Source organism: Callionymus lyra, chromosome 5 (assembly GCF_982586985.1).
Source record: "Callionymus lyra chromosome 5, fCalLyr1.hap1.1, whole genome shotgun sequence".
Lineage (NCBI taxonomy): Eukaryota > Metazoa > Chordata > Actinopteri > Syngnathiformes > Callionymidae > Callionymus > Callionymus lyra.
Window position 1 is genome coordinate 18,541,355 of NC_141822.1, and position 16,619 is coordinate 18,557,973.

Below are 16,619 nucleotides of genomic sequence, written 5' to 3' on the forward strand. Positions count from 1 at the left end.
ATGACATTTATGCTCTACAAGTTTTTGGACATCCACTCTTCAATTGTCCTTCCTGGTCCTGATGTGTGGAACTGGACCGTTGCATGGATAAATTGGTCTTGATTCGACTCAGACTCAGAAGGAAAAAGGATCATAATGAGGTCAGAAAGATATATGTGTTCATCCAAAACGAACCCTAATGTAGCCACGTTAGCTGGTTGACCGATCACATTCAAACCATTCATATTAGACGTATTCTGTGGTGCCCATTTAAAAGATACTGCAACTGTTTTTTTAGATTCGAAACCCAAATTTGACCAACAGGTTGTTCTCATCAGCATCAGAGGACAAAATATTAACCACCTTGTGATAAATCTAGGCTTAAATATATTGTCCCCGGATTTATTTTTGACCAAAATTGACTTCAGTAGAAAATAAGTTATTTCCTCAATTAAAGGTTGATGTGTTTTTTAATAATATGATTTGTCTGTTTCATTGTTTGGATTGAATTCGAATTTCTTAACCACACAGTTATAGTTAAAATAAAAGCTGAGCCAGGAGACATCTACTTACTTTCAATGATTACTTTTAACACTCATCTTTCGGCAGTACTTTTTTCGGTACACTGTAGAAACACCTTTAGGGCTTTTTTTGTGGAGCTCCGTCATCTGATACTCTGTGTAGAGCGGCTGCTAATCTTAGATCGCTGGTGAAATAATGCTCGCCTTCTGGGCGCGTCTAGCAAACATTATTAACAACATGAACTTTGTTTGTTTACAAAAAAAGCTTAGTAGGGTTTCAGAAAATGGTTGTTGTCGAGCTTTTATAACTTTTGATTCAGGTAGTTTGTGGTTGTTTCTCACGGACAGGTTCTTCGGCTGAGACGCCGCCATCAGCACATGTAAGCTTCGTGATTCGTTCCGTTACGACCATGTGAGCCAGAATAACCGAACAGACGCCTCGTTTCTCCGAGAGAAATTCTGCCAAATGATAATAATTCCTCCTTTTTCTTTGCGACGTCACATGAGGAGCCACGACGGACTAATAACGAGAGACGCCGGCGGCTGCTCTGAGGTGACTGACGTGCTTTGCTTTCTATATTTCTGTCCCTGTTGTTTGGATCTGCTTCATTTTTTTTTCCTGGCGGCTGAAACACTGACTGATTGATTGATGGAACATTTCCTCTTGTGACATGTACTTTTACGGCATTAACACACGACACAGACTCGCACACTTCATGCTACTCTTTTACTCATTTGCACAGGAAACTTAGTGCCATAAAAACTAATGATACACATTTAATTCTAATATTATTATGTATTCAAATGCAGTGTTGCTTTTTACGTGACTTAGTATTTGAATTTTTTTTTTTTTTTTCTGAAAACTTGGTTTAGTTGTACAGAAAAATACTTCTGTCCTGGTTTGTATCGTAGAACTAACCAACACAATGTTGCTAATAAAATGGTGTGAAAATCTGCAGCTGCTTGTCAGAGTCATTTTCTCCTGTGAAAGATTGACAGGATGTTTAAATAACGTCACCCTGTGAAGTGTGGATAACTCCACCTATTCATCAGCGTTATCTAACAAGCCCGACAAACAACTCGCCGGGTTCGATTTATCTCCGGCACGAGAGAAGATGAGGAGAACTGGGTCAAATCCTTCCGGCGGTGTGACTTTCTGTCGTGAACAAAGGTTGCAAAAAATGATGAAACAAATGCGTGAATTAGCAGCGTAGCATCTCTAAAATAGAGGGATTTTCTTTGAATTTGTCGAGTCATTTCTCGCTTCTTGGCCTCATCGTGCATGAGTGTGAATAAGAATCGTCAGCTCTAGCGAAAACTAAATAATATACGAAGAAAAAACGATTCACTTATTCTGAGGCTACTTCTTTAATCCTCTCATGAGGTCATTGTCGAACTGAGTGCAAGAATGACCACTTCTGTTATGTTATTTTTATTCATTTATTCAATTGCTATTGTAGATTTAAGTAATATTTGCTTCCTCATAGTTTTCTTTGAATATTATTTTTGGAAATATGTTGCACCCAGGGTTTTTTTTCTATAAAATTGAACAATAATTCGAGTTTTTCTTTTAATATTTTTCATTTACCTGCATATTTATTGGTTTATAGTCCTTATCCTGAAGTGGTGTTATAGTGATTTTAGCACTTCTGTTCTCTCCGGGTCAAGGTGAGCTGAGGAGCAACGTCACTCAGAAGAGACTCAAGGCAGAACCACTGCTCCTCCACATCGATTGAAGTCAGTCGAGGTGGATCGGGAAACTTTCAAGGACGATTCACTGTGGAGACGAGACCTCAGGGCAGACCCAGTCGTTCCCGGACCAAACAGTCTGAGAAGAACTCGGTGTTCTCCCATAAGAACTGAAAAAGGGGTCTCTGGGGGGAAGTCTGGAGTCTGGGTCTGAAGTCCAGCTGCAACCCCTTCAGATTAATGGATGCATGGATGAATAGATGTTATTTTCCAACATTACTTTGGAGACTGGGTTTGAAAACACAACTGGCACAGGGGCCACAAAAGTCAGTTCTTGTAGAGACAGGGCTGAAAATCTTTGACAAATTCAATTTATATTTAGAAATCTAACATATATATTGATGTCTCGTATATTTTTTTGTGTTTCACTAAGAATTTAGGCCATTTTTGTCAAACATTTTATTTATATATAATCAAACCTATACAAATTGTCTTTAATCCTTAATCATCTGATGTTGAACAAAAACAGATTCCGATTCTCTGCTTGCACTCATTTAACTTGGATGTAGAAAATCAACTATAGAATGAGCCTGTAAATTTAATTTCCCAACCCAAAAACTAGACATTGGCACTTCACAAATTTAACAAGGAAATAACATTTTGGATTCAGATGAACTAACACATCATACAACCGACGTTGACGTTCAGGTCTGGACAGTTTCATACGTCAGGAGTCTTGAGAAAGCACCGACACACGGAGGTCAATGAACCGTGTCATCAAGGTTCATGCCTTTTTAACCACGTCTGTTTCCTTAGGTTGTGTTCGTTGCATTACTTCTAATGGAGAACAATCACTCAGCTTGATGGCCGTGCTGTTGCTGGAGGAAACATAAAGATATTACCAGTAAGAGTAATGGCCGCCTCCAGTGTGAGTCGGTCAGTGTTAAACGTAGAGCTTCACTGGTACTTTGAAGTGTAGACTCTCCTGTCAGATTATTTTATGTACAGCACAGTGTACATATTATTGTGAATGGTACGCCATCAGATTATTTTATGCACAGCACAGTGTACATATTATTGTGAATGGTACGCCATCAGATTATTTTATGCACAGCACAGTGTACATATTATTGTGAATGGTACGCCATCAGATTATTTTATGCACAGCACAGTGTACATATTATTGTGAATGGTACGCCATCAGATTATTTTATGCACAGCACAGTGTACATATTATTGTGAATGGTACGCCATCAGATTATTTTATGCACAGCACAGTGTAAATATTATTTTGAATGGTACGCCATCAGATTATTTTATGCACAGCACAGTGTAAATATTATTGTGAATGGTACGCCATCAGATTATTTTATGCACGGCACAGTGTACATATTATTGTGAATGGTACGCGATCAGATTATTTTCTGCACGGCACAGTGTACATATTATTGTGAATGGTACGCCATCAGATTATTTTATGCACAGCACAGTGTACATATTATTGTGAATGGTACGCCATCAGATTATTTTATGCACAGCACAGTGTACATATTATTGTGAATGGTACGCCATCAGATTATTTTATGCACAGCACAGTGTACATATTATTGTGAATGGTACGCCATCAGATTATTTTATGCACGGCACAGTGTACATATTATTGTGAATGGTACGCCATCAGATTATTTAATGCACGGCACAGTGTACATATTATTGTGAATGGTACGCCATCAGATTATTTAATGCACGGCACAGTGTACATATTATTGTGAATGGTACGCCATCAGATTATTTAATGCACGGCACAGTGTACATATTATTGTGAATGGTACGCCATCAGATTATTTAATGCACGGCACAGTGTACATATTATTGTGAATGGTACGACATCAGATTATTTTATGCACAGCACAGTGTACATATTATTGTAAATGGTACGACATCAGATTATTTAATTCACGGCACAGTGTACATATTATTGTAAATGGTACGACATCAGATTATTTAATTCACGGCACAGTGTACATATTATTGTAAATGGTACGACATCAGATTATTTAATTCACGGCACAGTGTACATATTATTGTAAATGGTACGACATCAGATTATTTAATTCACGGCACAGTGTACATATTATTGTAAATGGTACGCCATCAGATTATTTAATGCACGGCACAGTGTACATATTATTGTAAATGGTACGCCATCAGATTATTTAATGCACGGCACAGTGTACATATTATTGTGAATGGTACGCCGTCGTGTTGCAAATGATTGCAGGGAGGGTTCAGCAATTCTATTACCCTGAGTTTCAATTTAAATCATTGAAACAAAACAGTGGCAGAGGAACGTAAATGCTGACAAATACCTCAATGCATTGAAATTAAACGTAAGTGAATGTGTTAGTGAAGAGATCCTGTCTGCCCTGAGGGCACGAGGTGAGAGCGAAGGATCAAGTAAGTGATGATGCAGCGACCTGACAGTTACAGGAAACTATTAAAGCGCCACGGAGACGCTAAACCGAATGAGTCACACTGAGGCAGACTATTCATCGACCAAATTAAAATGTTATTTTCATCAGGAAAATACAAACAGCTATTTTCTTCTCTCTGATGACTCATACGGCGTGGATAAAAGGAAGGTCCAGGGGAGCTGATAGGAAACATGAAAAGTCTGTGACGTCACTAATGACAACAGCTTCCTGGGATGTAGATATATTCAAACTCCTTCTTATTCCTACATGATTCAAGGAGGATGCAGCGGGGAATTACTGTCGCACCGGTACTCTGCCCACACATCAACTCCACTCTCAGTCTCAGCAGAACTCCTCATCTAATGTTGGGAAAAGATGATGTGGTATCAACAGAGGGATTCATTGAAAGCATTCATCTGAGTGGAAGGTTTTTGGCGTCACCGTTTTGCTCTATGAAATGATTTATTGAGGTGATTTCCAGCGGAGCAGCTGTGACCTGACTGATTTGTTTGAGAAAAAAGGAACCATTAGAATCAGGGTTTTTTGCTAGTGTTGAGACTTCAGTACAGATGTTACTCTGTGCAATAGTTTGGGTGTCAGGACGACATCGATCAGGTTTAAGTCCCAACGACCTTGAGGAGATTTGGTTTCGGGATTGTTGTCCATCTTTATTAGCCAACTGTTTGTAGAGTTTGCAAAAATACATAATTGCAAAAATTGCCGCTTCATCTATTATGTGTTACGGGGCGATATTGTATCTATTGCTGCCCCTGTCATCTCTTGTGATTTTATTGTGACACACTTCCTGTTTTGCTTGTACTTGTTTGAGTTTGTTTAGAACCTCGGCGCCTGTTGCTGTAACAGCTGCAGCTCCATCAGCTGGAGAGTATAAAGCCACGCCTTTTCCCAGCAGCAGGCGCCAGATTATAATCTACACTTCATGTCTTTCTTAGTTTAAATTGGACCCTGATATGGACATTGACTATTCTGGACAATTCTTCCTGAGTAGTTTGTGGTACTGGTACTCTTAATAAACTTGTGTTTAAAATATGTTTTTGCCTGTTGCTTGGTGATTCCACTCCGCATTTGGGTCCGCCTCATTCCCGGACCTCACAGTTTCTTGTCCAGGTTTTTAATCTCATTGGTACTTTCCTGGTTAAATAAAGTTTTAAAAAATGAAAAAATAAAAGGCTAAGTTTAAAGCCAAAACAGGAAATAAAGCAATTCAAATTGGTTTAGAATGATGTCCGTCTCTGATGTCACTTAAATTAAAAACAATTCTTTGCAACAGGTAAGTGTTACTGAGTAGTAGTATGTGGATCAGGATTTCTGAAAAGAAAAAATCAGATTTAGATTGCAGAACCAACATTTATCAAAGAAACATACGTTTGAATTTGCCGCTCCTGATTCCTTCTCCAGACTGTCAATATTAAAATGTTGTGCGGGGAAGCGGGCTCAAAATAAAAATAGGTTAATGTTAGTATGGGGACCTATTAAGATGCCAGTGTTGAAGATAAGATGAGGAACAGATCATTTGTTGGCATGTTTAATAAAGGAGGACAGCCAGAAGATAATAAAGATAGATTGAACCTTCAAGAATAAAAGACAATATCAGCCTCATAATATTAAGGTCAGTTTAGTAAACATACATCTGTCACTCAACCTCAACCGCTAGCTTTAGAAAGTTTGACCCTATAATGTCGGTGTGTACTGTACCTCTTCATCCAATGTAACTTTTGATCCCCGCAAGAGAATGTTTGTGTAATCCACGTGTTTTAACAAGCAATATGTATTATTTAGAGGCATGATCGCCTCCAGTGTAAGCAGAGCCGTGGTTATGGCCTTCAGCGCTGCATCGATGCTTTATGACGCGCCTCGTATCATCGCCGCACCTACCCCGCCATCTATGTAAACATGCACACACACACCAACACACTCGGCTCTATCCGATGTATCTCCAAGTGGCTTCCTCCCGTCGCACACTCCATCTTCTCCCGCTGTAGTGTTATCTCTTGTTTTAGTGTGTGTGTTTGCGTGAGTGTGTGTCAGTTTTATGGTCTCTGGTCATAATTTCCCTGGCAGTGGAATTTAGATGCAGTACAGCAGAGTGGTTGAGATACCCATGAATTATGAACATGATAGATAGAAGGTTTTCCTGCTCACACTACAAACTTCCTTCCCTTCCACCTCTCTCTCTCTCATCCTCCTTCATCCTCCTCTCATTGTCCTGCTATTCCAACCCTCTCTCTGATGTGGAGGTAAACAAGAAATCATTGCAGTGTGTTACTCATGATTTCCTACCTGTACGGTTTACCAAATTCTTGACAGACAAAAGCAATGGAGAAAGATCTCAGGGATGGAGAACTCAAAAGGGCAAACGACAACATCAAGTTTCTCCACATATGTTTGTTTTCTGAATCAACAATGTTGCTCTTTTTTATTAAACAATTAAATCATTGAGGAACTGTAGCAAAGGAAGGCAGTCGCACTACTGACTCCCAGAAAGCAAGAATTATCTTCTTCTCTTGCTTCACCTTCAGGTTACAGAAGCGTCAAACATTCCTCAGATATTTACCGTAACCATGATCTGGTAGAAAATTGAGCATTTATGGATGGTTTCATGCAGTGAGGAGGGAAGCATTCAAGTAGATGGACTGAAAGTGGCTGATAAAGCACCTCCAATTCCTTGATGTCTACGTGTGTGTGTGTGTGTGTGTGTGTGTGTGTGTGTGTGTGTGTGTGTGTGTGTGTGTGTGTGTGTGTGTGCGCTGTCATTGTTATTCACTGCATACAGGATCCATTATCAAGCGGTGTTGTAATCTGACCACTTCTAAGAGCAGAAAGGGCCTTCTGTTTGAATTTTTCATTCCCCACCCTCTCTATCTCTGTATAACACCTGATGAATAAACAATGAATCCTGAGGACAAAAAAAACACAGAATGGACCTGACTTTATGTTCTTCCTCCTTCCACCTTTTCTTCCCTGTTCAAAAAAAACTGCCTCTTCTCAGCTAAAGCTCCCAGCAAACCCACTCAAGCATTTGGAACTTAAATATGTGCGCTTATGAGCGAGTGAGGGTGTGTTTGGAGAGCGAGTTGACCTTTGGATTCAGTACTTCCACCGCTGATTAAATTTGGATTAAAATTATCCCGCGCGAGCGCCTCACTTAAAGACATTAGGGTGTTCTTCATATAACTTTCAGATTATGTAATGGTTTTATCAGGTATGACGAGTGTGGGTTGTTGGAGAAAAGGAGCAGTTAACAGAAATCTGAAGGACTGTTTTTTGGGTTTTTTTTATAAAGGATTCTGCCGCCATCTAGTGTTCATTATTCGTATGTCGTTCTGTGCGGAAAGTATGCATATCAAATATAAATTGTTATATGTATTGTTGATGTGTTAGTGTATTATTATTATTATTATTATTATTATTATTATTATTATTATTATTATTATTATTATTATTAATTGTCGTAGTGACAGGCGTATTCGGGCATTATAGTTATATATATATATTTTGTAAATTAAGTTGACTGTGACGAAGCTGTATATTGATCATAAAATAATACAAAATCCGTTTAGTTTTGAAAAGATCGGAGGAAACTCAAATTCCTTCAAAGTAATAACTCACATAGAAATACGTGTCCTTAAGTATTTGCTTCATTCTCGCTTCATACTATCAAAATCGAAAGCTACTACTGAGTATTAAGGCCACTCGAAAAATAAAGTATTTATTTTTGTAGTATTCCGTACTACTTTAATGTCGAAATAAAATATTTGGAACGGCGTTAATCTTGTAATAAATCTAATTTATATTAATTAAATCTTGTAATGAAATAAAAATAAAAACTGAGTGGGCCTAACACATATTTATATATATATATATATATACATATAAAAATATTTATATATTTTGTTTTAATGTTTTTCGCGATTACATACCACGTGACGTCTTGAACTCCGCCCCTTATGATAACAACCAATAGCGCTTGAGTACCACTTCCGTCTTTTAGCTGCCGCGAATTGTAAACTTCCTGTTTGTTGCTACACTAATGTGACTTTAAGAGTGAAAATTATTAATATTTACTAATTTCTAACAACAAATTGAACATGACTGAATTGCATAGAGCAGTTCTCCTTTCGACGCCAGAGGGCAATGACGCTAAAAAAGAAGCGATGAAGAGGTAAGACTTTCACCATAACACGTTATTTTATTAAGCTTGTATAATAGCTTTGTGGGTTTGGGTTGTCACGTTTTATTGCATTGAATAAGCCTCTCTTTCTTCAAGGACTCCGTTTTCAAAGTCTCGTAGAGTATATTCCAAATTCAAATCACCTGTGAGTACATCCCTGTATGTTGTAAATGTACAGGTACATTATACTTTATATATCTGAGAACAACAACAATGTCCTTCACAGCTTCAGACCAGCGACAATTCTAAAGTAAGCCCAGAAGAGGAGCTGGCAGAGCTGGAGAGGAGGCGAGAGCGGCTGGATGCAGAGATCTCACAGCTGGAGGCCGAGTGAGTACAGCTGTGTTTGTTGCTTCTTTGAATGATCCCCTGGCATAGGTGGAGGTTATGCATGCGGTGTTTGTGGTGCACGGATAAAATCATAGCCTTAAGTATTCAATTCATGTTCTTCTCTTTCTGCGTGTGCTGTATTCACGGATTTACCTACATTTATGTATGGGTTTTTGTTCCTCAGGGGGTGCAGGGTGGAGGAGCTGGATCATCATATTGATATGCTGCATGAGTACAATGACATCAAGGACATTGGACAGTCTCTACTCGGTAGACTCGGTAAGAAATAAGCTCACATTTAAGCTCAAGAGCCTTTTTTTTTTCTTCACCTTAAGCAGTAAGGTTTAAGATCAAAACATGCGTCTGATGCATTAAAGGAGAACTAATGTCAAACTCTCCTGACTTACTCACATTAGTTTTAAATGTTGAAGTCTTCCTCTCCAAGATGCAGTAAGTCCCTCATCATGGTGATGTTTTGAAGTTATTGTTTTATAAAGTTCTCTCCAAAATAATGGCTTCACACATTTAGCCAGCTGTAACCACGCCCTCTTTGTTTATACAACGAGTCTCTTGGAGGTGAAGACTTCCTGGATCGATGACGCACATTGATGAACCTCAATGATTGATCAATCACAGCAGAGTGGGTGTGGTTATGGTAAAGAAGATTTAATCTCCAGAAAAAATGTGTTTTTAATGGGTGGGGCTTAATTATATTTTATAATGTAAACATTTCAATGAGAATTTTGTACAAGCAGACACATACTGATGAGTACAATAGGGGTCCAAGAGCAATTTAAAACACACTTAAATCAACACTTTAGTTGTCCTTTAATGAAGGTCGTATCAATATAAAATATCAGGTGCACTACATTCAAATGGATCTAATAATAGTTCTACTTTTGAATATTTAACTCTTGGTAAATGTTTTAGCATGAATAAATCAATGTGTTTGTGATTTTTATTACTAACCAATCGAGTAAACGTCCTAACCTTTTAGTCTGTAGTTAATAATGCCTTTCATAACACAAATTCAATATATTGATTCATCTCTTCTTCCATGGAAACATTTGATTTAAAGATACTGGTTAGCTACACCAATAAACACGGCCCAATCAAATATTATAACCAAATTGCAAACCAATTTCTATTTTTCTAAGCATTATAGAAGAGACTATTAGGTTTAAGTGCCAGAATTACCTTTTTTATATATTTGTATATTGTACGTGCACTGCTTATAGACCTAGTTCAACCCTCTGTCGTCGCCACTTGTTTAGCTAGAATAAGAACAGAAAAAACCTACGATTTCCAGTTTGATATCTTGTACTTTTATTTGTGCCTTGACAGCCCTTTAGTTGAGCAAACTCTTATATCAGTGTTGTTGCATAAGTGTTTTGTCAGAAGTACCTGATAGCTAGAGTGAGATCTGCCAGGGCATCATAAAGATAGCGGAGATGGATCGCAAAGGTGTAAAAAAACAAAAAAACCTACACATGATCAAAAGGTTGTTTGGTTCTGTGTCAATTTTCGAAATGAGTTAGAAAATAATAATGGAGGTTTTTGATGGTTGGCGGCTGTAGAAAACGGTTGTTTTTTTTCCCACTAACTACTATCTAATTTAAAGGTTTAATACTGTATATGGTGTGTGCTGAAACAGTATGATGGGGGAGGGGCTTAAGTGTCAACAAGTTCATTTTCCCTGTTGTTTGTCACACACTCCTGGGGAAAAATTCCATGAAACGGTGCCAAGTCACATTTTTTTCTAAACAGAAGAAAAGTAGATCTTCTCCTCTGATCAAGTGTAAGTAGTCAAAATGTTTGGCCTGCAGCCGTCTCTGAGCTGAAGCGACACTCTTTGCCACCGAGACAAACAACTTTATTTTTCTTACTGACAATTCTCCATTTCTCACAGGCGTAATGGATAAGAAAAAAATATTCACGCACTTAAATATCACAATTTCTTTTCACAATACCGTATTGATATTCAACAGCATTGTGCGTTTACAATGCTATGATAGTTCCTCGCAATTAATGTATGAATTATTTAATTAATTTAAAAGAATCATAAAAGCGCTCTACAAATGTAAATTACTTACAGTACTTACATATATAGTTGTTTCTAGAGTAACGCAATACATGGTGTCGTTGCCTCTGTATAGTGATGTGTATATCAAATCGCCAGATTCTTGCCAACACACACCCTAATACAGATCGTAAATTGTTTTAAGAAACACAACATTTCCACAAAAAAAACGAATATTTGTAAGAAAAGTTGGCGTTTAATAGCAGCTACATGTCCATCTTTAAAGTATGTACTTTTTTGAGTATTGTTTTGATTGTTTAAGCGCTTTGTGACCCTAGTCTCGAAAAGCGCTATATAAATAAATATTACTTACTTACTTACTTACATCAGTAACTTTAAAGGCAGCACAAATTGAACTCAAGATCAATTATGACTTTATTAATTATAACTGTTTTATTTGCTGTTGTTCTTTATTTATAAGTAGTTGCATTTAAGTAATTTTCAGTCGCTTCTCTTGCTGGCTCATACATTGCAAGGTCAGAATGGCTGAGCCCTCCCACCCATGGTCAGACAATAACGCTCTTTTACAATGCTCACACACAACTACCATCTCTGTCTGTCTTACATACACAAACGCACAGTGCAACACAAATGCACACTAACACCACCTCACTCTCTCTCCCTCACGATCTCAGACACACACTTTCACAAAGAGACTACACTCCGACACTGACGTGCCGTTGTACTGTACAGCGAGTGGGAGGAGGCGTGTGGTCCGACTGAAGGGTCAGTGAGGAAGTGCCCGGTCGTAACCCCTCCGCACAGCTGTCCCCTTGTGTGCGTTTGCATCACCACTGTTCAAAGTCACCGGTTAATGAGATTCACTACGGCATTGATGTTTGTTAATGCCGTTTGATTTAATGGGATCGGAGCTTTTCAAGTGAGAGTTTTTGGTGAGGTTTGTGGTCGACGCTGATGATGACGTCGAACCGTCATGTGAGGCTCTTCATTCTTCACTTAACAGGATTCCCTCGGGATACTCGGTCATAGAGTCACCACTCTTTCCTTTATTCTGGATAGTTTTATAAATCTTAACTGATCCAAAATGTCGTCGTCCCTTATGCCTTTTAATATTTGCAATATGATAGTCCAAGTTTACTAATGGAATAATAAGTTATCAAACATTTCTTACTATTTTCCTGGACTGTGAATTACATTGTTTTTTTGGACATTTGCTCTTAGGACAAAACATTTTAATCTTCTGTGATTTATGTGTGCACCATATTTTGAGATACTTTATTTGTACAACATTATTTGTATAATGACAGTATTTTAAGGTGCTTTTTCTTACTGTTTTCTAATAGTTTAATACAACAAAATCATGTCAATACTGTTGAGTTCAGAGATGTGTATCATATTTTCGAACAGTACCGGGTTATGGATGGATGGATGGATGGATGGATAGAACTTTATTGATCCCTCTGGAAATTGTTTTTCCAGTCAGCACACACAAACACAGACGATAGATCATAAAAAAAACAAAAAAAAGTTTCTATAAAAAGAAAGTGCAAGATTACACAATCGAAGTCTAAAGATAAAGAACATGGATCAAAGAAAAATAACAAAGATAACTGTCAGTTAGAGAGAAATTTCCATGTGTCTGATAGTCGGAAAAATTCCCTCATGAGAATCATTATGTTTTTCTTAATTCATCTAATTATGGGTATAATTTAGTATCATCTTAATTTGATTCTGCTGAATCTGTTTATTGTATTTAGTTCTCTGTAAATGATGTACTACACTTTGATAAAATGCTTTTAAAATTGTGCTTCAATCTTTATTAAGTTAAAGGAAAAATACGGCGACAAATCAGAGTTTAACCGCCAAAAAAAAGCTGTATCTGTTGTAAAAGAAAAGGTGGAGGTCTTGTGGTCATGTAAGCACTAAGCTATGTTAATATAAAGATACCAAAGTTTCAAGCTAAGGAAAACATTACCTGTGTTTTTGTTATGCGTCTTGATCTTTTAAAGTATTTATTTTAACTGTGTATTGTTTTTGATTGTTAAAGTGCCTGGTCAAGAAAGGCGCTTTAGAAGTAACCACTACTTACTTACTTCCTCTTAATATATATCTCCATTGTTGTCCTGCTCTCAGTCACGTGTGATTCACCAGAACGAGAAGACAAAATGAAACTTTAAACTCAACCCCCCTTTATTGCAGCATTACACGCCCCCGGTAAATCTGCACCATTTGCATAATGTGAAAGCGTTGCTTCAACTGTCGTATCAGTCGTATGAATGAAAGAAATCTCAGTGTATGTAAATTGTACTCTTCTGTTTTATATCCCTTTTATATTGAACGTGATTGTCCGGGTTGCTCTCCTTCAGATGTTTGTAACAGTTTACGTGAATGAAACGCTTCCAAATATAGATTGACGACATTGTTTCGTTGGTCTATTTTTACTCATAGTTTTGGCACAAAAGTGGAGTTCAACTATATAATAATAGGACAGAAGTTGAAATGAAAAAAGGTCATGATCTAAACCGGCTTAAAATAGATGTAAATCCTTCCCACGGCTGGTCTACAGTACGACTCACATACTTGAACTCTGCCTGCTCAGCGTCTTGCGGTTTGTTTGACAGGAAGAGCAGAAGGGAGTTGACCCTGTTATCTGCTGCAGAGACCTGAACTGCTTTTCGCTTATGTGTTTCAGCCGCTCTGAGGGGAGCCACCACGCGAGAACTCTATAACGACTTCGGTCTGGAACTGGAGGACTGAGGTGAAACGTGTTCGGTTTTACTGGTGAGAATGTTGCTTGAACATTTTCACAGACTTCATTACAACTCACTTTTCATCAGGCAACAGTTGTTCAAGCATCCCACACACGCTTGTTTGAAAAACCTCCTGGTTTCTTTTACAGTTTGGAAAAAAAACAGTTCAAATCTTGTTTCATCTGTTTGTGTATAAAGGTTATTTATTTGAATATTAATAAATGTGTTTTATTCTGTCTTCTCTTTGTGTTGTGTGGTAAACACAGATTTTTATGGATTGTGTCAAACTGCTTTTATTAAATGGGAATCATCAATCATTGACGGGCATAAGATAAATATATATATATATTTATTTTAGAAGCATAAGTTTATTTGAGATCAGATTATAGAAAAGTTACTTTTTTTGAGTAGTCCTGCAACAAAACAAACATGGTCTCCACCATAAGCAGGCTACACTTGAATATAAAAAGTTCAGAGGAGGAAAATATTTTATAAAAACAAACCTTTTAATCCTCTTTACTTATTATGCATTTGTGATCGATCTACGTCCCTTGATTTATTTTTATATTTTTCTTTTATTTGTTTCTACAAAGCGAACTCGGCCAACAAATGTTTCTGCTCGTGAGAAAAACAAAAATCAATATCCCTTAATAGCTAGAAATTCCTAAAAAGAAGCTCTTAAAATATTTGAAAAATGCAGCCGTGTTAATGTCCTTAAGAGCTTCCTGTCTTTCGACACTCGACCCTGCAATGCGAAACTAAACAAATACTTCCTCTATTTGCAAAACCATCAGCCCCTCATTGTGTTGGATTTGAAGGTTTGTTGAGTGCGGGAACTGGGCGTGTTCTTATCTGTGTCCAACACTAATGACTCTTCAAGTGCTGAAGATGTCATCTCAAACTAACGTTACTGCAAATGTGTACAGCCATGTGCCCTTTGACCTCTTTGTTGTCACTTCCTTATCTGTAACCATGGAATCAGATCGCGGCAAATGTATAAGCCTGATGCGTATGAAGCTTCTTATCTGCAGGTCGTCTCACCTGATAAACTGTTCTTTAGATCTGGACACAAGATGTATCTCTGGATGACTTTATTTTCACTGTAAAACTGCTGGTATCGTAACAGTTTGTATGCGAACACACAACATTGTTATGTCAAACAGGTTTCATAACAAACATATGAACATACTTTTACCATGTTTTTAGTTTGTTGATTCAATGTCGACGAGCTTGAAATACCTTCTTTTACAATATGAATAACTTTTAATATTCATTCTCTTGCTTGCTTTCTTGGCGTTTCTATCAGGATAGAGTTATAGTTCGTTTTCTGTCTTCATTTTTAGTCCAGTGAGCCAGTGACCTTAAATCGACCTCTTTGTGATTCTTTGAGCAGATGTTCAAGTTAAGATTATGTTTCTTTTCTTCCAGTAATGGCCTGGTGTCTGTTTTGTGTCTCACATGGAAACATTAGAAACATGCCCTTTCATTTTGTGACAAATTTAATTTTGAAATGCTTCACGTTCACATTTATTTCTTTATTTAAGATGCAACATAATATATAGAGAAAACCACCTTTTCAAAGAGTATTACAGTGCATTAAAAAAGTAAAAAGGATACAATAAGTGTACCATAAGGACATTATGTGCACGTGTCAAAAAATGTAAATTAAAACTTCAGGTATTTCTGACCAGGCCCCATCAGTGAAGGGTCAGTCAGTGCTACAAATTTGAGCCAATAAGCTAGTTCTGTAACTTTCTTTCTCCTCTGAATAAGCAAATGTTTAATTTTCAATGTTATAAAGAGAATTCTTAATGTGATGATCATGGTCTTTCAAAAATGTATTGTTAAATATTTTTTAAAATGATCAGATGCATGTTCAGATCTAATGTACGTCATGGTTGAATTCAGCAAATTTTTTTGCAATGAACAACATGGTTGGCGAAGGACTACATTTTAGTTTTCAAGACTTCTGGTGACACACTGTTATAGAGTGGTTGGCTCAAAGGAATGTCTTGATCGTTCAGAAGGATGAGCAGACGTCGACTGGTGTATATTTTCTATGCTTTATATACAATCCCTGGTCCTTCTCAACATCACCTCTTCCACTCATTTTCTTCCTATTGATGAAGCCTTTTACTCCAGCTTGTTTAGCACGTTAAAGCTCATGCAGTACAACATCTCATGGGTTCAATTCCCATTGAAGTAGCTTCAGATAAATAGTGTCTACAATATAACATATATTTACTCTTTTATTTCTATTTTAGTCTTTGGATGACTGCCACATGCAGCCCTTTGACTTTGTTTATGTTGCCATTTAGATGGCAAAGATCATGTAGAAATTAAAACTTTATTTTATTTTAATGTAAGTAAGTAAGTCATTTTTATTTGTATAGCGCTTTTCCAGACCAGGGTCACAAAGTGCTTGAACAATCAAAACAATATTCAATAAAGTATATACTTTAAAGGGCAAGATAAAACTGATAACACAACAGGAGTTCCAGAATGTATTATTATTCAGTAGTAGTAGTCTCTAAATATGAGGGTTTTTTGTTTGAGTAACTTTGTCCTGCACTTTTTTTCATTTGCGTGAGTATTTTTTGTCCTACAACAAGTTATGTAAAATACAATAACACAATAATTAAA

At 37.2% G+C, this 16,619-nt stretch overlaps 1 protein-coding gene across 1 annotated transcript; it reads left to right on the top strand.

Moving 5' to 3' along the window:
• Nucleotides 1–8,685: 8,685 nt before the first annotated feature.
• Nucleotides 8,686–14,190, top strand: swi5 (SWI5 homologous recombination repair protein). Its single transcript, XM_087792518.1, has 5 exons — nucleotides 8,686–8,846; nucleotides 8,952–9,000; nucleotides 9,082–9,185; nucleotides 9,370–9,464; nucleotides 13,919–14,190. Exons 1-5 carry the CDS (start codon nucleotides 8,773–8,775, stop codon nucleotides 13,981–13,983), a joined length of 387 nt encoding a protein of 128 aa, XP_087648644.1. The 5' UTR covers nucleotides 8,686–8,772; the 3' UTR covers nucleotides 13,984–14,190.
• Nucleotides 14,191–16,619: the final 2,429 nt, after the last annotated feature.